Consider the following 22262-nt stretch of genomic DNA (forward strand, 5'->3'; position numbering starts at 1 on the left):
GTGTAGGGTTTCTGTGTAGGAGTCGGAGCTTGTATGGAAAAGATGTCAAAAAATGATCATAAAAGAAAAATCATTTTTAAAAAAGACAACCCTAATTCATTGTAACATTCTTTTCACTTTCTGTACATTGTTTTTTTCCAAAATACAAAGTTGGGCGAAATAAAATCTTAAATCCTTCATGTCAGGTGTCAGCAAATGATGGCCCCGTCTGTTTCTGTCGTTATATTGGAGCACATGCATCCTCACCAGTTTATGTGCCGTCACCACATGCTACAATAGTCAGTCGCAGCAGAGACAGTATGGTGGTTCTCAAAGCCTCAAATAGTTCCTACTTGGCCCTTTACAGAAAAGGTTTGCTGAACCCTACTTTATGTAATTGCAGGAAGCTATCAGTCATCTCTTCATATGTGTGCCATTAATAACGGGTTATCCCTTATTCTTGGTTCACCTGTTTCAAAAAGGAAAGAAATAAAGGCTCCAAGGGAAGTACATTTAACTTTTTATTACTTTTAAAAATCCAACTTCAGTTAAACAGACTAGATTAGAACCTCAAATGTATTTGATACATTATATAGTGGATTTCTATTACTAAAAAAGCCAGCTGGAATATGGCCTACATAAACCAAGGGTGTGTACAAAATAAAAGTAATCACCAAGCAATAACTGTTTCTTCCAACTCTGTCACCGATCACCTGCGCTCTGTGGGAATTTATAGATTCGAGCTGGGAAGAGCTGAAAGCCTGAGTGGGACTGCTTTCCCAAGGACACTCTGGCAGCTTTTAAATAGGATTCCACATTATTGCTTCCTTGCCTTAAGCTCTTACTTATAACATTTAAAACCTTCAAATGATCTAAACTGATGAACTGGGCTAAACACACCGAATGCTGCTTTATCAGTCAAGTATTAGCAATCTTATTTCAGCAATACTTCAATATAAGTGGCTTTCATAACAGTTCATTTCCATTTCCCAGCACAGTGAAATAACTTAATTTTTTACTATTGTCTTTGTACTCTTCTGCCTACAGCTCCGATAAGAATGTCAAATCAGATAGCTTTTAAGAAATACTCACAAGAGGAACTAATCATTCCTCATACTGAATTTAAATCATACAAAATTTCTGCAGCTGTATGCTAACTTTCTGATCTACCTTACCTCTAAATCTAGTCTTTCTGCATACATTTCCAATCTTTTAAAAATGTCACTTATCTATTTAACATCTTTGATTGCTAAAATTCAGCTTCATAATTAAAATTTTTATGAAGATATAAAACATTAATAAATACGTTTTCATACATAACTACTCCTATTTATTAAGTGTTCCAATAACTCAAGAGAATAAAGCACGAAGACACTCTAAAAGCTAAACTTAAAACCCAGGTGGAACTACAGTGTATAGATTACAAACAGGCTTTTCTTTCCTAGACTTCCTAAACAGAAGCCCTTCGGTATGTAGCTTTTCCTGAACAAATTACATTAATACATTTTTTCTTTTTTACATTTGTAAAAATTCAGGAAAATTTAAAATAACATTTATTTGCAAGACATTTGGCATAATATGGATAGTACATATTTAAGAATCAAAAGCTTTATCAAAATGAATACAATTTGTGGATAAACCCTAAATAAAGTGGCTTTTGGAAGAACTAGGATTTGCAGCAACCTTCTTTATAAAGAGGTCCATCCACTCTCCATGGAAAATAGCCAAGCATACCATTCACTAGGTAAATACACCATTCCCATTCAGCTATCATCACATAATAATGAATTGTAAGAGTATGGTGTTTGATTTATGGGCAAACCCAATACAATCTCGGAGCCCAAACATGACCTAGTAAAGAATGCTTCACCATCCCTCCAGCCTTTTCATTTCCACCTTATCCTACTCTTGCACAATTTATACATATATAAATTTTAGGAGAAATATGCTTACGATACAAGGGGAAAGTAAATCTTTAGTTTTTGGTCGTGTTCAAAGCATCAGTTGTGAAGTTGAGCAAATAATATTAATAAATGAGACAGATATGCAGCATCAATAAAGTGGGAAAGCCCCATCCTTTAATTACTTAAATATTTTATTTTACTCGTCTACAACTGAGATCTAGGGAGCTAAGCCATTTGTGAATTACATCTTCTTCAAGACATACCACAGCCAGCCCCTCTATGAAGACGTAAATCAATACACATTTTCTAAAGGACTTTTCAAGGTGATTTATATTCATTTTAAGGGACCTCTTAATATACATGGAAATTAGAAAACTATTTTCCACGGAAGATTCCAAAAGATTTCAAACAGAGCTCAATTTAATGGAAAGAAATGGTGTACCTAAAGGCAGCGAACCCACTCATTCTTTAAAAACCCTAATCTTACCTGCAAAACTCATGAAAAAACAAATTTCATTTTATTATAACAAAAGCTTGCTGTCCAATTTGCAATCCACCAGACTATATGCTGTTAGAAATATAAACCATTATATACTGACTTTTCATTTTTCTTATAAGATCCTAAGGTAAGGTAAGTAAAAAGGAAGAGAAATTGAAATCACCAGTGTATTACGTTTAATATAACATCTTGGTGTGAAGAGGATTTACCTATAACTTCTGATCAAATTTCTGTCAGCCACACTTGAGTGGTAAGATACCCCATTTTTTCACTTTATAGTCGTTACATACCACATGTAGGATGCAGAGTTTACTAACTGATAAATATTTTGTGATGAAAACATCTTATGTAACTATGAATGGCATGAGTTTCACAATAAGGTTTAAATATAGCTGTTCTGACTCTTCTAAAAATACCAATATACAGAATTATTTTAGGTGGTCATTTGCATAGCAAACTATTAAACTAGAAACTCAATGGTTCTAGGAAAACTTCACATTATGGATAGTTCCAGAAAGATGTATTCAAAATGAAAATCTCTTCTTTTAGAAAATTTTAATCTTTATTTGCTCATCCGATAGTAACCTAACCACTTTTACCCCCCACCCATTTCACAGGGTACACCAACCTGTACAGACTTTGTGCCACAATTTCATTCAAAGGGCTTATCATTCACTTCTGACTGTACTGGATAATCTAGATGTAAGCAAGTTTGGGGATTTTAAAGTGTGAGTTCCCTGTATTAAAAAAGCATAATTTACAGTTTATTTAAAAACTGCATTCAATAATGTTGTCTTTTAAAAAGATAGCTTCAAATTGCAAACACATCTAATTTCACAAAACAATTTGATCAGGAAATTTTATTTTAACATTCTAAAGCAGTATGCTTTAGATGTTATTTAAGTGCCCCAGACAAGATTAACAAAATTAAAGGTTTCTAAATTACAAATTTAGTTCCTGTAGGAGTCTCAGAAAAGAAACAGAAAACAATCCCCCCCTTCCCAAAAGAAGACACACACACATTTTGAAGAAACCCCAATGTTTCATGCAGTGGTAGGCAAGATGTAAAAAGCTACCCAAACTCACACATTTCTACACCAATCATCATCAGAAAAAAGTATTCCGTAATCAATCTGTACAACCAAATACATTTGGGAATCTACACCTACATTACATTATTTAATGTTATATACATTTATTACCCACCCCCCTTGTTTTTAATAATTTCTTATGCAAAACCTTCATTCAAACCCAAAAAAGATGTAAGACTAACTTGGGGAGTGAGAGGGGGGAGAAAAGATAATCACTTAGGACATTTAGTTAAAATGCACTTTATCTAAATCTCAAAATGTTTAATAAAACAAATATGTTCTCCATTTAACACTTTGCTTTCTAACTGTACAGTAAATTGCATTGTAGAGAATACACCTCTATCTTCAGACTGTATCTTCTTTGGATGGAATTAAGATGTAAATACATGGGAAGCTGGTCCAACTAAGATGACAGCAGATATATTACATGCAGAATTTAATGTTTTTAATTCTCTCTTTTAGAAAAAAGATGCAGTTGAATTGGGGGGGTGGGGGGGATGCTCAAAAAAGAACCCAGGTTCAATATATAAAAATGTCCCACAATAGGTTGATGATAACAGTAAAAATAAGAGAAAAAATAATATTTCTGGAACATCATTTTTCAATAACATGGAGACACTAAGTGCTAGGAAGATTTCTATTCATGTAATTTTAGCATCCAAGTTTCCCTCTAGTCATTTTATTGGAACAAATGCTTTAAAGAAACTATTTGTCCTCTTCACTGAAGAGAGCTGGTCTATTTCATCTTTAATGATCTAGTTTTTGGGAAGATTAGCCATGTACTGTAGTAATGCCTACTGCATAAAATCCAAGCATTTGCTGTGAACAGTTGGAGAAAGCAGTCAGTAAGAACCTAGGATCAATGGAAATAGATGTTACTTTACGCCATCCATGAGAGATAGACCCACAAAGTACCCAGTGTTAACGCCCAAATCTCCTCTTGCGCTTTTTTTGCTGTGCAGGTTCCACACTTATGAAAGAGAGATTGATCCAAAGTTCCAGGTTTTCTTGGGTCTCTAGTCAATTTTCACATTAGTATAGATTTTTCGGACAAAGGCACTTGTTCCCATGTAACCAATCGCTCCTGTAAAGATAAAATAAGGTTTTGAAACAAATACATACAGAACAATATCCATCATTTACAAACACTAAATGCCCTCTGCTCTGGAGAGTTCTCCTTTTTTATCAAGATAATGTCTTTATATTAGTATTCTCTTTGAACTTGTTAAAATTGTATCATTTGTTTTGCAAATTACCTGTTATTTCCATACACCAAGTTTGGCCTGATACATTTTTAGAATTAAGTAACAATTATTATATATGTAATCAATATATATTAAAATACATCTCTTATAAAGCAAGAATAATTTGTTAGTAACAAAAATATGTTAAATGAAAAGACAAAATGGGTCATCCTATATAATAAAAAGCTAATATGCAAATCGCCCAAACTGCAGAACCACTGATCACTATGATGCGTACTGACCACCAGGGGGCAGACGCCCAATGCAGGAGCTGCCCCCCTTGGTCAGTGCGCTCCCACAGGGGAACACCACTCAGCCAGAATCTGGGCTCATGGCTGGCAAGTGCAGTAGCAATGGTGGGAGCCTCTCCCACCTCCATGTGAGTGGGACTTCCCCCGAGGGCTCCCAAAGTGCAAGAAGGCACAGGCCAGGCTGAGGAATCCCCCTTTCCCCACTCATTGCACAAATTTCGTGCACCAGGCCTCTAGTGAGATAATAATTATTGATGGTAAGTATGTTAGGTATATGGGGACTAATCAATAATATTTTTCTTTCAGTTGCTGATACATAATCTGATTAATATAATTCTGTATCATGATGACATCTGAGTAAGTTTCAGCCTGACCTGTTTCCCCTCTGCCTCCCAAAATGAAAGCATATACACCTACCGAAGAACAAATATTGGGACACTGCCAGCACGACAGGCAACTGTAAATGTGCCAAGATTTTCAAGTAGCAAAATGAAATTTCAACGGGAAAAGTATTAAAAATTTTACCTAAATTCATTCCATTTTATTTGTAAATGTCAAGATATTATCTCTCTAGGTCAAAGATCATACATCAAGTCAAGAAAAAAAAAAACACAAAATATTTCTGCACAATTCCATTATTCTATATCTTACCGAATAGTGGTGGTAATCAAGAAAGACCTCAGATGAAATAAAGAGGAACTCTATGAGCAATATTCTGATGAAAGGATGGCCAACAGTACTAAAGGAACCTTCTGATTGCCTAAAAAATACATCAGGATGTTCCCAAATCTAGTTTTAATCTTCGGTTCCTATTCATCTTCCCCCCACAGTTAGTTAACTAATTAATTATCACAAAGAAAGGTTATCTCAACAGCTAAATAAACATGTGATGATAATACAGAGAAATGTCTTCCCTTATTGTCTGTGGAATGAGTTTTACTACTTGACAACAGATGTCAATCATAGTGTGTGTGCACACATAATCATATACATTGTATATATGAATGAACATATTCTTTTTTTGATACAAAACATTTTATTAGTTTTAATTGTGCAACAGTGATTTGTTATTTGTATATACTGTGAAATAATTATTACAATAATTTTATTTAACATCCACCACCATACAGTTACAAATTATTTTTCTGAGATCTATTTTAGGATCTAATGTCTTAGCAACTTTCAAATATACAATACAGTATTATTAATCATAGTCATCACGCTGTACATTACATCCCCAGAACTCTGGAAGTTTGTACCTCCAACATCCACCTCTAACTCCCATCAATATGGAGAAAAGATTCTTCTGGTAAAGAAAAAAAGCAATCCTGCTACCCAAAGGGGTCCACAAATGTCATACTAGAACCTAGTTTTTAACAAGATGATTACATCTGCCTTATTCTATTACCCACCCTATAACTATAGGTGGGACTAAAAAAAAATTAAAAAAAATAAAAAATAAAAAAAAGTCAACCAGAATCTTATTTTGATGTTGCTGATCAAATAAAATATAATTTCTTAATTTCCCATTACTGTATTTTTCTGATTCTGAAACACTCAAATATTTACTCATGATATTCCAAGATTTTTAACTTACCACACATTATCCCCAAGGCTGTGCTAAATACCGCCATATATCCAAAGTAAAATGATGTTTGAAATAAGCCATACATCCTGAAATAAGACAAAATAAATATATATAGTATATCCATTTTCATTCTCAACGTAAGGCCTTAAATGATAATATTTAAATGAGTAGTTCTGTTCCTAAACACAAATGAGAAAATGTCTCAACTTACTTTGTTTTGAAAAAATAGTAGTAAAAGGAATACATGTAAACATAGATTGCAGTTGATGCAGCAGAGAGAAAACTTGTCCATTGCCTAGGAGGGAAAACATAGCTTTTTAGAATGAATGGCACTGAAATGAGGATTTTAAAAAGCAAATCATTTCATTTTTTAAATCCTTCGAAATTTTGTATATTTAAAAACAAATTATGTACTTCACATTTAAATATGTGAAGCTTCTCATAAAGCTTCTTCCACATCTAGCATTCTGTAAAAATATTTCTAACACATGACCCTCATTAATACAAAAAGACTGACACTATAACAGAAAATCTTCACCATCTTTATCTATATCATTTTTATAACTGAAAAATTCCCTATACTATTTTAAGTAGCACATTTTTTAATAAGATGTTTTACTTCACTCAACATACTTCAAATGAAATCTTATTTTAAAACATTATGGTCCCCAAAGGTTCTTCCCCAAAGTAAGTACTCACCACCTATAGTCCTCCGCGTTCAGCAGGAAGTACGTGCACACAATGGTCACACAGACCGTCACAATGCACAGGATGACCAGCACCAGCATCATGAAGCCGTAGACATAGTAGATCTTGTATGCCCAGAAAGAGGTGAAGATGAAATACCTGAGTAAAAGGCAGAGACAGCTTTCTAGTTTTTATCTTAACGCTTACCCTGCTCTTGGTCAGTCTCTCATCTTAGTTCCCACTTTAATGTCAATATTTTTCTCTCAAAAAAACAGCAAAGGCCAAGGTTCACAAATGAGAAAATGCACTGTATTTTGAAAAACTCAAAAGATCAGTGAGGAACTTCAACTGAAGGAGTGACAGCTGAGATGAACGTGAACAGGGCCATATCCTGTATCATGAAGATCCTTATTGGCCTTGTTATGGAATTTGGAGTTACCTTAATGAAAACAAGAGTCTATAGCAAAGTAGTGACATGATCAGACTGATACCTTTAAAAGATCACTTTGATCACCAAGGGCAGAATGGCACGGTGTGCAGGAGGTCAAAACAGAGGTTAAAGATATAGCAGAAAGGCTAGCTAATGGAACAAAATGCCTGAGAAAGCAAACAAAGATGTGAGCCAGAAGGAACTGAGGATGGGGACAAGAGGGGAAAACAGTCGGCGGTTAAGTCAAGTTAAAGCAGTGTCAGATGTAAAGCTCCTGAACCAGCTGTATTAAACCATGAGCTAAAGTGACACAAACACCAATCCAATCCCTCTACAAGGTATTGACTAAAAGCCACAGCTGGTACGTGAGCACCAGGAGTTTGTCCAAATCTATACAGTTGTACTTGTTAGTGTAATTAAACAATTTAGTTAATGTCACATAAGCCAATAAACAAGAGCACAAAGGATGTGGGATTTCTATTAATAATTATTTTAAATGCTTTAGGAAAATTCAATATGGTGAGTTGCTAAAAGAAGTTATAAAACTAAGTGTGGGTGAGATGACTATAAAAGATTGGGGAACGAATGTTCAAATCTAGAAGGATTCTGCACTTAGAATGCTTCAGACAGGTCTTATGTTGTTCTTCCTCCACTTTATAAAGGCTGGAGAACACAGAGGATGTATTATGAAGGTCAAAGGAAAAATGACGGAAACACCAACTAGATACAAATTAAAGAAAAAACTTTGGATTAAAAATTTTTTTTTTAACTCAGTGAAGAATGTATCTTTTGTTGTTTTAAGTTAAAATTAAATGTTATGTATATTATTTATAATTCCCTTACATGAGGCAACTTTATCAATTAATGAACTATCAGGTCCAATCATGTTTGTTAAGGAGGCATACACTGTGCAGGAGAGATCAGCAGTGGGGCAGTTAACAGGAAATGTGTAGAGGAATTTTGAGCAGTTACAATGACTGGCATTTCATGGGCAGGGGCTGTAGGCCTGCAGTTCTGGAGAAAGAATCATACACAGAACTGCCTTGCCTAAAATGCCAGCACATTTGCATCAAGAAACTCTGGCACCCAGGCAGAGAAAAGGAAGGCTGACATTTTGCAATGGTAACCAAGAATGTAGTTGTGAAGCATGGTAACTGGGCATAAGGTGGCATACTTCTCTCCTGCCCACCCCTACCCCCCCTAAATAAATAAATAAATAAATAAATAAATAAATAAATAAACAACCACCACACATTTCCTAGCACTCCTGCAGGTCTCTATGAAAGAAAACTAGGAATGACTATGCCTCCAAAGAAGTCAGGATAGTCTGACAGGTAGTTAATAGTTTACCTAGTTCCCCGGACACTCAAATATTTACAATAAACTCCAGTAATTCCTTCCATTGTGCTTGTGACCAAAAGCTGGTTTAGCATTCTCTAGCATGCATGGTTTGATTTCTAAGATTTCTTGTAGAATGAGAGAGGTTTAGAATATAATGTAAAATAAGTATAAACTTCATCTGAATATTTCAGAACAGAGCAGAATACTACTTTTAAATAGATATATAGACCCCTTTCTGGAAGCCATGGAATTAACAGACTAACTCTGATGCTTTCCCATCCTACCCTAACTCCTAAATTCTCTAATTACAGTTAAATCCCTCAATGCATACATACATTGCCAAAACTTACATTTCAATGAAGATTGAGCCAAAAGGTAAAATTCCTCCCAAGCAAACAATAACTGCAGGCTCCATAAACCTGGAAAATATTAAAATTAACATTAAAGTTCTAGTATGCTTTTATGTTATATAAATCCTAATAACAGAAAGAAGCTTCTAAATGATAGAAACAAATCAGTAAAAAAAAATTAAAATTAAAATACAAAGAGTATAACACCGAATTGGGACTTCAAATTAGTTCTAGAACAGAGTCAAAATTCTTTCCAGCACTAAAGGCTGAGATAGGAATTTAGGAAACACAACTTCTTGCCAATGAAACAACTCTAAGTCTTAAGACCCCATCTCAGTAATGTTTCCCAAAGTGCGGCCTTGCCATTTCTTTGCTCAGTCTTTCATTGGTATAGTAATTCCTTTTGCTATGAGTTATACAATGAAGATATTAATGGAGCCAAAGAATGAAAAATTAAATTTCAAACCTCATTCATTCACTCAATAAACATTTTACTATTTGCAACTGGAAATTCTCTACCTGGAATGCCTTATCTGGTCTCATACTTCCCTGCAAGTATTAGCTCAAGTGTCGCCGTAACACCTTGTCTAAGTCTCCCAGAAAGAGGAGGGTCCTTCCACTGTCCTTGAATATAACTCCCCCACAACAGTTAACACACTGTCTAATTACATACATAACTCACTCGACCATAAACTCTGGCAGGCAGAAGCTATTCAGCTATGTATTCCCAGTGCCCAGCAGTGCCTGGCACATAAATGGTACTAAATTAAAACTCTGGAATGAACAAACTAAAAAACTGAGAGGAAAATAAAAGAATCTGAAAGCTGGAAAAACTTAAAAATCATTCAATTTAGTCTTCTTTCCTCATTTTATAGAAAGTCAAAACCTATATAGGTTAAAAATGATTTGTCCAAGAGCGTTGGCCCTCGGACTGAAAGGTCCCGGGTTCGATTCCGGTCAAGGGCATGTACCTTGGTTGCGGGCACATCCCCAGTAGGGGGTGTGCAAGAGGCAGCTGATTGATGTTTCTCTCTCATCAATGTTTCTAACTCTCTATCCCTCTCTCTTCCTCTGTAAAAAAATCAATAAAATATATTTAAAATAAAAAAAATGATTTGTCCACCCCTGGCCAGTGTAGCTCGGTGGTAGAGCATCGGTCTTTGGACCAAAGGGTATTGGGTTCAATCCCTGGTCAAGGTCATGTATCTGGGTTGCAGGTTTGTTCCCCAGGGGGGCACGTGCAGGAGGCAACCAATGGATGTGTCTCTCTCACATTGATGTTTCTCTCTCTCTCTTTTCTCCCCCTCCCTCCCTTCCACTCTCTCTAAAAATCAATGGAAAAAATATCCTAGGGTGAGGATTAACAAAAAACAAACAAACAAACAAATCTGCCCCCAAGATGATACCGTGAGAACCAGATCTAGTCTTCAGATTTTGGTTCCCATGTGTCTATATAAAGCAAAAGAAAATACACACTCATCTTCCTACACCTAAATTTTATCCATGGTTGGCAAGGTCATGTGTAGGTTCTTCCTCTCCTCCATTAGCCCTAGTGACCTAGAGAACCATTTTGATTTCTGACTATGCTTTCCCTTTAAACTTATCCTCCCTAGTAAGAGGTGAACATCAGGATATCAATGGGCCTCAATAATCAAATTTGAAAATTATAGTTGAGTTATAAAACAGACTAGAAAATTCTCTTAAGACCAATCTTAGAAAAACTTTCCCAGTAATAGGGGAACATCAAGATATCAATGAGCCTTAACAATAAATCTTTAAAATATAGCTGAGTTAAAAAAACAGACTAAAAAATTCTCATAAGCCCAATCTAAGACAAAAAGAACAAGGATAATTAGACTAGAACAGATGACTCTCCTTTAAACTATAGGAGCTATTTTATTCAGCCTTTCCTTCTATAAATGTCTACATTCCTCCAAGTCTACAAAACATTGTATAAGTACCTGAATATGATACATTTAAATGTGGGAAATAGGAACAGAGGGTTCAATATATAACCCTTATTATGAATATGTAGTCTTCTGTACAGCAAATCTTATGAGATGGGGAATGTAATAAATGTACAGTTAACACTATTTTTATATGCAACTAAGAATTAGGGGGAAAAGAATGCTGAATAGAATAAATCAATTTAATAAATATTAAATTTAATATTATATTAATTATATATAATATTCAGTTTACTAATTTTAAGAGAAAAAATACGTAAGTGTTGAGTTCACATTTTGTTCAGATTTTAATTACAGGAGTTAGAAATATAAAGATAAAAGCTGGTCATAAATCATCTCAAATTAATTACAATACAAATCATCTCAAATTAAAAATCATCAAGAATCATATTTTGAAGGCTGATTGGTCTATTAAACTGAAAACTATGTTTACTCTGTTGCAACTGAAGAGTCTCTCTCTTCTTCTGTTAAACAAAAATACTTGTCATCTTTCGTCAGGATTAATCTTGAATTATAGGAAGGCCTCAAGAACACAGTCTATGCATACAATGTGACAGAATGTATTTGAGAGATTCTATGTATCCCAGAAATGAAGATAAAGACCACAAGTCAGTAAACTACATTCGGTCTCAACCCTAATTCATCTCTCAATTTGTGGAATATATCTGGCTATAAGTGTATGCCAGTATTGTTTAGAATAAAAAATATCTGGAAAGGAAAATCAAATGGTAAATGAGGCATTGGCAAACTTTTTCTGTAAAGGTTTAGAATTAGGGGTGTCGAACTCAATCAGAGAAGGGGCCAAAATCTAAAATCCAACCTAAATCGCGGGCCGAATGGTTTACTGAACAGTCATAAACTGTCATTGTGATGGAAACACAGCGGAGTGCAGTGATGACAGCGTGGTGCGGGCCACATTGCAAGGCCTGGCGGGACGGATTTGGCCCGAGGGCCTTGTGTTTGACACATGTGGTTTAGATAGTAAATACTTCAAGTTTTGCAGGTGATATGGTCTGATATAACTTTCTCAACTCTAATGCTGAACTGTAAAAGCAATCAGGAATAACATGTGAATGAACAGGCATGTTCCAACAAGACTTATTGTAATAAAAACAGCAGAAAATAAAATTTGACCTGTAGACTGCAGTTAAACAACTGTTGCACCTTTAGTTCTCACCCACCCTTACACGTAGTATACTTATCAAAGCATTTGACTTATCTGTAAATGCACCAATATTCAAAAACTGAAATAAGGTTAAAATTTATTACTATTTCTATCTAACAAATAGGTTGAAGGAAATGTAAAAAGACAAATTAAGTCAAAATTTATGATAGTCATTCTTGTAAATACAATCCAATTCTAAAAGGTGTATCCATATAATAGCCTTAACAACTTCTATATTGTGAGAAACAGTCACTTAAGATTTAGCATTCTCTTTACCATTTTTTCTCCGGTATGGGACGAGGCACAGCATTGACACGACAAGGAAAGTTGGGCTGACCTGACAGATTTCGGCCAAGTATTGTACCAACAAGATTTAGAGGAAGAATAACGAAAAAACAGATGCAACAAACAGCCACCTGTAAATTAAATTAAAATGTATATAATTACTCAAAACGGTAACATTAATAAAAATAAATAAAAGGGATATAAAAATTTAAGCACAATTTAAATCACAAAAGAAAACACCAAGGTTCAATCTAGTTTAAAATTGTGCAGGATATACACAGATGAAAATAGGAAAAGAATGTGCATTATAATATTAGAATTGAACTAAATATAAGTTGAAGTATTTCCTATCTACTTTACTTCCCTATTTTTCCTATTCCATACTGTTTCTGCTGGAGTTCTTTTTTCTCTTCTTTCACTTTCTAAAGTTTTAACAGGTCATGCTTTCAACTGCCATGCTTGCAACATAGCCTTTATTTTTCCTCACCATAACCAACTTATTTAGTACTTGGTTACACCTTATTGAGCTCCTAATAGGCACAAAGAGCTTTATATATGTTATTTCACTATTTTATGAATGAAATAAAAGACTTAAAAGAAACTTAGTAACTACTATGATCACACAGCAAGACAAACTAAAATTTCAATTCAGATCTGCCTGTCTAAAAGTCCATGCTCAGCCCTAGCTGGTTTGGCTCAGTAGAGTATGGGCTTGTGGACTTAAGGGTCTGAGGTTCGATTCCAGTCAAGGGCACATGCCTCAGTTGTGAGCTCGATCCCCAGTAGGGGCATGCAGGAGATAGTCAATCAATGATTCTCATCATTGATGTTTCTATTTCTCCCTTCTTCTCTGAAATATATATATATATATATATATATATATATATATATATATATATATATATTTTATTTTATTTATTTATTTTTTTTAAGTACTTGGGAGAGATTGCCGGTTTCATATTAAAAAGTTCATATTTTTTCAGTTTAAAAGTATGACTCAAGCAGCTTACCATTGTTCCAAAAGGAATGGCTCTTGAAGCATGGTAATAAATGGCTATAAAATTGATGAAGAAGGCAGTACCACACACCATAGCTGGGATAAGGAATGCCCCAATAAACATCTGCTTTATCCATCTCCTTCCTGGAAGAGAAGGGAAACTATGAAAATCAGAGAGGTAAACAGACAGGCATATATTAATGGTTAAGAGCTAATTATTTAGTTCCTAATTTGACTTCCTAATAACTATTTCAAAACATAAGCTAGTAAAGACTAGTCTGGCTATTCAAGTGCATCTAATGGAAATGCAGTTTTTGAAGAGGGATGAACTGGAAAAGAGCAATGAACTAGTAAATATTCTGATGTTTTGTCTTGATTTTGCCACTGATCTGCTATGAACTTTGGTAAGCCACTCAATCATTCTGGGCTATAAGTTGGCTTAGAAAGGTGTTTTGAAAATGTTGCTTGGAGTTCTGGAGCTTCTTGTAGGTGCCAATGGAGTCACTGGTGAAAAAAGAGCCCAGGTCACCAAGCCCTGGTTCAACCAGAATAAGTTCAATTTTACAGTTTTACACACTGGGGTTTCAGGGAAGCTTCACTGGGGACTGCACTGCTTTAAAAAAAAAAAAAACTAGTTTAAACAGTCCCTAAATTTACTCTTAGCTCGCTCATTATAAACACATATTTAAATGTATCTCCATTTTAAAAGGAAAAAAATGGAATGTGTTTCATGAGCTCTCTCAGCCATTAGAACTATCGATGCATAAGCTTTATTATTTCTTTGCACCTCTTTGTATTGCCAAAATTCTATGCGGTGAGCACCTATTATTTAAACAACAAAGGGAAGTCATTTTTAAGCTAAGCAATAAAACATGTTAAAACCCGTTCAGTGACCAGGAAAGCCCCCAGTGCACTGCTGTGGAGGCCTCTTCATACTGCTTAGGGACAAACGGGAGATTTAACACTGGCTCACTATTCTCATTCAGCTCCACAATCATAAGCAATAGTGACCCAAACAGGAAACTCTTTATGGACACTTTATCCATAAGCCATAAAACATGCCTTCATAGTCAACTATAAAGCTATAAACTCTATGTGGAGGCCTCCCATGGAACTAGGCACCTCAAAGTAAAATAATATCAATAACTTCTATATACTTTCTACTACATGTTCCTTAGGCCTAACTGCTGAGTAAGCAATGGATAGAATCTATTCATTGTTCACAATTTTAGAAAATAAACTACAAGGAGGTTCAATAAAGGCAAGATAGAACACATAATAGGTTTGTTGGAGATTATGTGAAATGTGATAGCAAAGAATTTTACAATGCCTGTATTGCCCATTTTAAATTAGAAATACCTCACCATAAAATATTAGCATCTATAATTAAAAATACAAAGTGATAAATCATAAGTTACCTCCTTGTCTAGCATATAAGCTTCCTCCAAAATAACCATTCACTGGAGACGTAGCAGCATAGACAAATATGGCTGTACTGAGCATGGATCCCCTCCTAAGAAGGTGAAAAGATGTATAAGATAAATTAACACCAACAACTTGAAGAACATATCATATAACCTATCATATTAACATTAGTTTAATTTCAAAGATAAATTTAACAGGAACACAAAAATATCATCCTGAGCCCTGGCTGGGTAGCTGAGTTGGTTAGAGCCAAAGTTGGGGGGGTCCGATCCCTGGCCAGGACACACACAAGGATCAACCAATGAATGCACAAATGGGTAGAGCAAAAAATTGATGTCTGTCTGTCTGTCTGTCTGTCTCTGTCTCCACCACTCCCCCCCTCCTTTCTAAAAATTAATAAAACAAAATGTATATATACCATCCTGGACTGCAAAAGGTTGCCTAGTAAATGAATTTCCAGTTAAAATTACACTTAAATGGTACAGGCTGATGATCCTCATTTTTTTAAATCTGCATAAATTTCATAATATATTTCTGAAGAAATACAGGGAGGGGAAAAAACAGGTTTATAGTTGTTTATATGGAAAATAATACTATGAATACATGGGGGGGGAAAAGTGTTTCATGACTCAACTGTAAACCTACATTTGCCCACTCTGTAATATTATAATTCTTTGGCAAAAATATTAGAAGCTGGCACTAAAACTGTTTTTGTAACTCTGTGAGCCAATCACATAATATGGAAAAGAATATTCATCTGTTAAGAAAAATAATTAGAATATTCCTCTTTATAATTTAACTGCTTAAGTTTCATGCTTGCTGACAGAAATATAAGTATTGTAGTAAAATCTATTACATTATTGTTATTACTTTAAACGGTATAACACTGAGACATTTTTTATTTAGTTTTCCTTATACAGTTAAAAGTTGTTTTTTAAAAATCCATTGGTTCACAAATCAACTTTATTCATTTCAACAATTTCTAACCTCTTCTTACAATAATAATAATATCTAGGATATTCAGACCAACCCTCTTGAGTAAAACTAGACAAAAATTTTAAAATGCTAAATTGCAAAAAGAAAAATTAAAAGAAGTGACAGTATCACTTGCCATAATACAGAAATGTACTTAAGTCACTAACAATAAAGACCATTTTTTAAACTCAATATAACTAGGAAGGCAAAATATGTTCCACATATAGAAAATATTAGAAGCTCTAGTCATAGATAGAACATATATTCTTGTCAGTTTGAGCTAAAGAATAAATACTCTTTTTGAAGATAATTTATAAGAACTAATGTATGCACTGGGAGATAATACAATTTTTACAAATTAACCACCTTATGGGTAATAATTATTATATTCCACTTAAAATACAAAGACATCATATAGACTTGAAATATGTAACACTCCTCTGCCCAAACACCTATGCTCAATTTCTAAAAGTGGATATGTAATAGTTAAAGCATTTCAATGTTCAATTTCCATCAATATATAGCTAAATATAAATGTGGTAATAAGAATGTATCATTCCTGCGTTTAAAAGATCACACGTCTCAAAAAGTCAGTTTTAAAAATCAAATTAGTTTTTTCAAGAACCCAATTAAACAATGCAAGTATTCACTTAATCCTTCCAGACTATCAACAACTCCAACCCACTTTCTGTTTATAACTTGGTGTATGAGGCTCACATAGGACTAACAATGCTGAAAGGCTGTTTTAATCTAAGACCAATCTACTTCAGCAAGCATTCTATATAACAAAAGGCTAATATACAAACTGTCCCCTTGGAAGTTCAACCGGGAGACCGGGACTTCGATCCCTCGTTGACCACCAGAGGGCAGCGCAGAACATGGTGGGCGACCAGCAACAGTGGCAGGGCACTGAGGGAGTGTGAGGAGGAGGAGGTAGGGAAGCCAGGAGGTGGGGAACCTGATCGCAGGCCAGGACTAAGAGCCCTACCCATGCTTAAATTTCATGCACTGGGCCTCTAGTTCTTAGTAATACCAGGTAGCAGTGAGGGATCAAAAAGGCTGCCTATTTGACTGAGAGTCCAAAATGACTACCAGGAATTAAAGCTTGCAGTCAGTCCCCAGAGACATTTCCACTAAATGGAAAAATGTACCAGGAACCATGGAAAGATTGGATAAGAAATTACCCAATTATTTTTCTAACCTCATGTGCCTTTTCCAATACTCTTTTTTACTATTATTTACAATGCTTTCTTCTGGTCTATAGAGTCTCTCAGTTTTGAAGTATATGTGAAGAACTCATTCAGTTGTGAAAACCTGTGCTTCTTACGAAGATCTAATTGGATCTTCAGCTTTCGGCTTTCAAAAAAAATGCCTTATACACTTTGTCAAATAGTTCTGGACTACAAGTAACTCTCTCATACCTCTAATGGGACATAACCTTTATAATCAACCAGAATGCTCAATAATAAGGCTAGTAAGTTTTAGCATTTAACAGAAAAATATACTTATACCTAAAGATAACTGTTCATTATTTGTCTTAATGACATTTACACTATTTAAATTCTAAGAATTGTAATATACAAATATTTAATTATGATTGACTTTTTAAAAGGCTCCAATTATTACAATGATTCAAGAGCAACAAAAAAGTAATAAAGAATAAGCACTTACTCTGTATATAAATCTTCTATCATTGCAACAATAATAACAATGAAAGACACAGCAAATATCTGACATCCAGAACCAATGAGAGAGGAAAATATCAGTGGGTGACTTGATGGTCTAAATACATCACCATGCACCTGCTTCCATCCATATTCATCTCCTAGGTCTCTATCCTAAATACATCAACATGGAGACAGAAGAGAAAAATCATTCAGAATGAAAATAAAATACAGAAAATAGGTGAAAATTATCATTAGAATTGTAAGTATCCTCTATCCAAACTTACAGCTATTTAAAGGGGTTCAAAGTATCAAGAAAAGAAATGTCAAATTTAAAATGATCACTGCCTTAATAACTTTACTGAGGCTTAAGAAGGTGCTTTTCAGTTCTGCTCTGAGAAATATCAAAGAATGAAAAAAGAAAACAGTTTACAGCAAAAAGAAATGGTGAAATTGGTAAAACAGCACACTGACTCTTAACATCACTTTCAGACACTACTCTTGCCATTTACATCATGACTGTGGCTCATATGTGACCAGGGGCCAGGTAGAAAAGAAGAGTATCAAAACCAGTATTAGATGCCCTAACAGTACAGAAATGTCCTTTATAGTCTGGAATTTAAGAAAACATATGGGGGAAATATTGTACAGTTGAATAATAATATTTTTAAATAAATGGTATTTTTAAGATATTTGGTTTTTCCTTTTATTTTTAACAATATTACAGACGTCTCCCATTTTTTCTCTTTTTGCCCACCTCTACCCAACCCCACCCCACCTCAGACCTTTCCCATGTTCTGTATCTATGAATTATGCATATATGTTCTTTGGTTAATCTCCTTTCCAACCTGAGTAAACAAGTATCTAAAACAATGTTTTTAAAGAAATATCAGCCCCTAAGGATAATCTGACTTTGTGGGGGGGAGATCCTGGTCAGATATGTTTGAGAAGCACCAAATAGTTTATCTACCTTCTGATACTTCACAATGCACATTAGCATATTAAAATGTAAATGTTTAACTGTTTCCCAACTTATTTAATGATGGACCATGCAAGAATGGGCCTTCCTTCCCGTGGCTGCCGGAACTGCCTTCACTCTGGCCAGAGCAGCCTTTTCACCTTCCCACACTGCCCAGCATGTGGCTGACCAGCCTCGGAGGGCCAGGAGAGCTGGCAGCGAAGGGCACATTAGAAAGACAGACGGGGGGCTGGGGGGGGGGGGGGGGGGGGGGCGAAAGATGGAACTCCCAGAATGCGCAAAGGCAGAAAGCTCTGAAAACTAAAAGTTTGTTTCATAAATTTGGCATATACTTATTTTAAGGCAAAAAAACTTGGACTGAACTAACAACAGGTTATTTATAATGTTTATCCCACTTGGGGTGAGAATTCATGTTTTGCTGAAAAACATTAAGATTTGATTAGAGATCCCCACTAAGAGTTTACACCTTTCTTAAACCTGAAAATTCTGAATTCTGAAACTTACCTGACCTCAAGATTGTGGACCTATGATCCAATATTCAAAACACCGTAATATTGAGTTAATTTGTTTTTATAAGTACAATATAAAATGTTTGCTCACCATATCATCCATTTCTTCTTCTTTACTGTACCGAGCATAATCTTTTCTTAAAGTTCTCATTAAAATCATTGAAACTAAGCCCACCAAGAAGATAACCATCATGAAGGAGTTGAAAATTGAAAACCAATGAATCTAAAAAGAACAGAAAATATTACTCACATAAAAATAGCAGTCACAAAATTCACTGGTCCCATGAAGACCATGGGATGCTAATGCAAAAAAATATATATATATATTTTAAAATTTTTACATAGAAATTTAAACTTCAGACATACTGGGGATGAGTATTCACTATACAACGAAATTTATTTTCTTTGCAGTAAGTTTCAGATACACTGAGAACATGATATTGTTTATAGAGATTTTCACAATCAAATTTTAGAAATAAACTATAATTTGGCTATAAAAATAGACCAGTCAGCATTACAGAGAAAGAACCTGGAGCTTTAAAGTCAAACAGGCCTGGGTAGTCCAGGCTCTGCCAATGTCTAGCTATGTGACCCCAATATCCCTATAAGTGAGGAAAATAATACTGTCTCAGCATTTGTGTTTTGTTTTTGTTTTTGTTTTAATATATTTTATTGATTTGTACAGAGAGGAAGGGAGAGAGATAGAGAGTTAGAAACATCGATGAGAGAGAGTCATCGATCAGCTGCTTCTTGCACACCCCCTACTGGGAATATGCCCGCAACCAAGGTACATGCCCTTGACCGGAATCGAACCCGGGACCCCTCAGTCCCCAAACCGACGCTCTATCCATTGAGCCAAACCGGTCTCAGCTGTCTCAACATTTGTATGGTTTAATAACATAAAAAGTACGGCACCATGTCTGGTACATAGCAGTGAATGATATATGTTATAGTTTTCGTCCCTCTAACTGAGCAACAGTCTGAAAATCTTAGAACAGCAAGATTAAACCATCATAGTTGGCAGGCGTGGATGTAGGCCACCTTCCTGAATCATCTGCTTCACTTTCAGTTTGTCCTCTCACTCTGCTGCCATCATTATTCACTCCTTTCCAAATTAGCTCTCCATAGTGCAGAGAACACTAAGGTACCCCATAGTTTCATAATGTTCCCAAGGCTCTTGACTTAGATTTCACCCACACATTTGTCACAAAATTTTGTCCACATCCTGACTCATATAATCACAAGGTACCACTATCTCTGAGTGCCTCTCGGAACTGAGTGCATCTGGCTTCCACTAGGTCTGGAGCACTGTCCAGTAATTCCTTTACATTTCAATTCCCAAAACAGAAACAGATTCAAAACCGTCTTCTCTCTTCAAGGCCCCACTTTCATTTTTTTTTCTTTTTCTTTTTGTCTTTATCCTCCTAGCCTTTTATTCCTCCTGTCAATCTCCTAGAAACTGTTTCTCCTCTTACACCACTCCTTGAGGTGTTCCCCCCTCGCTCTCATTTTGAACCCCAAAACTTATACCTTTCTTCCCACCATCAGTAATCTCCAAAGGTCCCTATCTATAATAGTACCTACTTCCTGGGATTGTTGTATGTTTTAAGCAAGATAATGAATGTAAAGCATATAGCATAGTGCCTGACATATAATAAAACAGTAAAAAAAAAATTATTATTATTATCATCTTTTCAAGTGTTTGTTGATCTTTTGTCTACTTACTGTTTCAATCTTTTTTTTACCTCCCTCCTTTCAATGCCAACACTTTTCAAATGAGGAGACTACAGGTTCTACTTCCCTCTCTTACTCCTAAACACAATGCCATCTCACTTAGTCCCACAAAATTTCTCTCAAAGATCTGCAATGAACGTCTAAGTCAATTCAGTGATTCAGTGGTCAATTAGCTGCCCCACTCTCCTTGCTCCCCTGCCATGTTTGATCTTTGCTAACACTAGGCCATCCTACTTCACTGACTGCTGCTTCTCCTCTTTCATCTCGATGCCGGCTCCTCCCACCTTTGTGAACTTTTCCAAAAGCTTCGGTCTTGGTACTCAGCAGAGATTTCCTGGGGCTCTCAGAACTTTTAACTAGAATTCCAATGATGATGGTAACACCCTCTGCCACCTACCCCACCACGCCCCAAATCTCTAGCTCTCTTTCTCCCATTCATGTTTCAGACTTTAGCTAATTCTGATCATTTCCACTTGAATGTCTTTCTGGAATTTCAGACTGCCCTAAAATAAACTATTAATCTTCTATCTCACACATAACAACTCTCTTCTGACTTCTAACTTCTACTAATGGTACTAACATTTGGCTTTGAGAATCTGAAATTATCTCTGGTTCTTACTTTTCCTTAATCTTTCCCTGGTAATAATTACCAGCCTTCCCCCTCCCACCTCACACACACACTTTTGAATGTCTCTTGTATCTAACCCTTCCTCTCCTTTCCCATGCCATCCCCTCACGCCCAAATAATTCTAATGGCCTCCTACTTGGCCTTCTTTATTTTTGGTCTCTCCCCTTCCTTTCAAACTTCTATATAAAGTTACCCAGTGGAACTTTCTGAAACATCATGTTCATATATTACTGCTCTAAAACTTATAGTGACTCTGTATTTTCTCACATATCAAATCTAATATTTCCCTAATATTCTGTACCCCTTGTAATATGGCCACCTCACTTTATTTAGCCAACCTGTCTTTCCATTGTATCCTATATTCCAATCAGGCCTATTCTTCCTCAGTGTCCCAAAAGTATAACATACTCATTTCCACCTATGTAGCCTTCTCATAATTCCTCTCACATGGGATCTACTTCTGTCCATATCTGAAAATTTTACTACTGTTTAAAGCCCAACTTAACAACTGTTTCTTCCACACAATCTTTCATTGGCATAGTCTAGTTATTCATAGACATACTCCTGCTC

At 35.3% G+C, this 22262-nt stretch overlaps 1 protein-coding gene across 2 annotated transcripts in view; it reads right to left on the reverse strand.

Annotated features, from left to right (window-relative positions):
- Nucleotides 1-487: 487 nt before the first annotated feature.
- Nucleotides 488-22262, reverse strand: part of TM9SF3 (transmembrane 9 superfamily member 3) — a 39798-nt gene continuing 18023 nt past the window's right edge. The window contains exons 6-15 of one of the 2 annotated variants that reach the window (XM_036438711.2): nt 19422-19553; nt 17850-18016; nt 15197-15291; nt 13792-13922; nt 12773-12912; nt 9365-9433; nt 7256-7402; nt 6768-6851; nt 6566-6642; nt 488-4557 (exon numbers count right to left, since the gene is read on the reverse strand). In XM_036438711.2, the coding sequence (XP_036294604.1) occupies nt 4490-4557; nt 6566-6642; nt 6768-6851; nt 7256-7402; nt 9365-9433; nt 12773-12912; nt 13792-13922; nt 15197-15291; nt 17850-18016; nt 19422-19553 (1110 nt within the window). In that variant the 3' untranslated portion in view covers nt 488-4489. The remainder of the gene's footprint in view (nt 4558-6565; nt 6643-6767; nt 6852-7255; nt 7403-9364; nt 9434-12772; nt 12913-13791; nt 13923-15196; nt 15292-17849; nt 18017-19421; nt 19554-22262) is intronic. The other variant, XM_036438712.2, reaches the window with a different exon arrangement.

The sequence above is a fragment of the Pipistrellus kuhlii genome, unplaced genomic scaffold, assembly GCF_014108245.1.
Source record: "Pipistrellus kuhlii isolate mPipKuh1 unplaced genomic scaffold, mPipKuh1.p scaffold_m20_p_15, whole genome shotgun sequence".
Classification (NCBI taxonomy): domain Eukaryota; kingdom Metazoa; phylum Chordata; class Mammalia; order Chiroptera; family Vespertilionidae; genus Pipistrellus; species Pipistrellus kuhlii.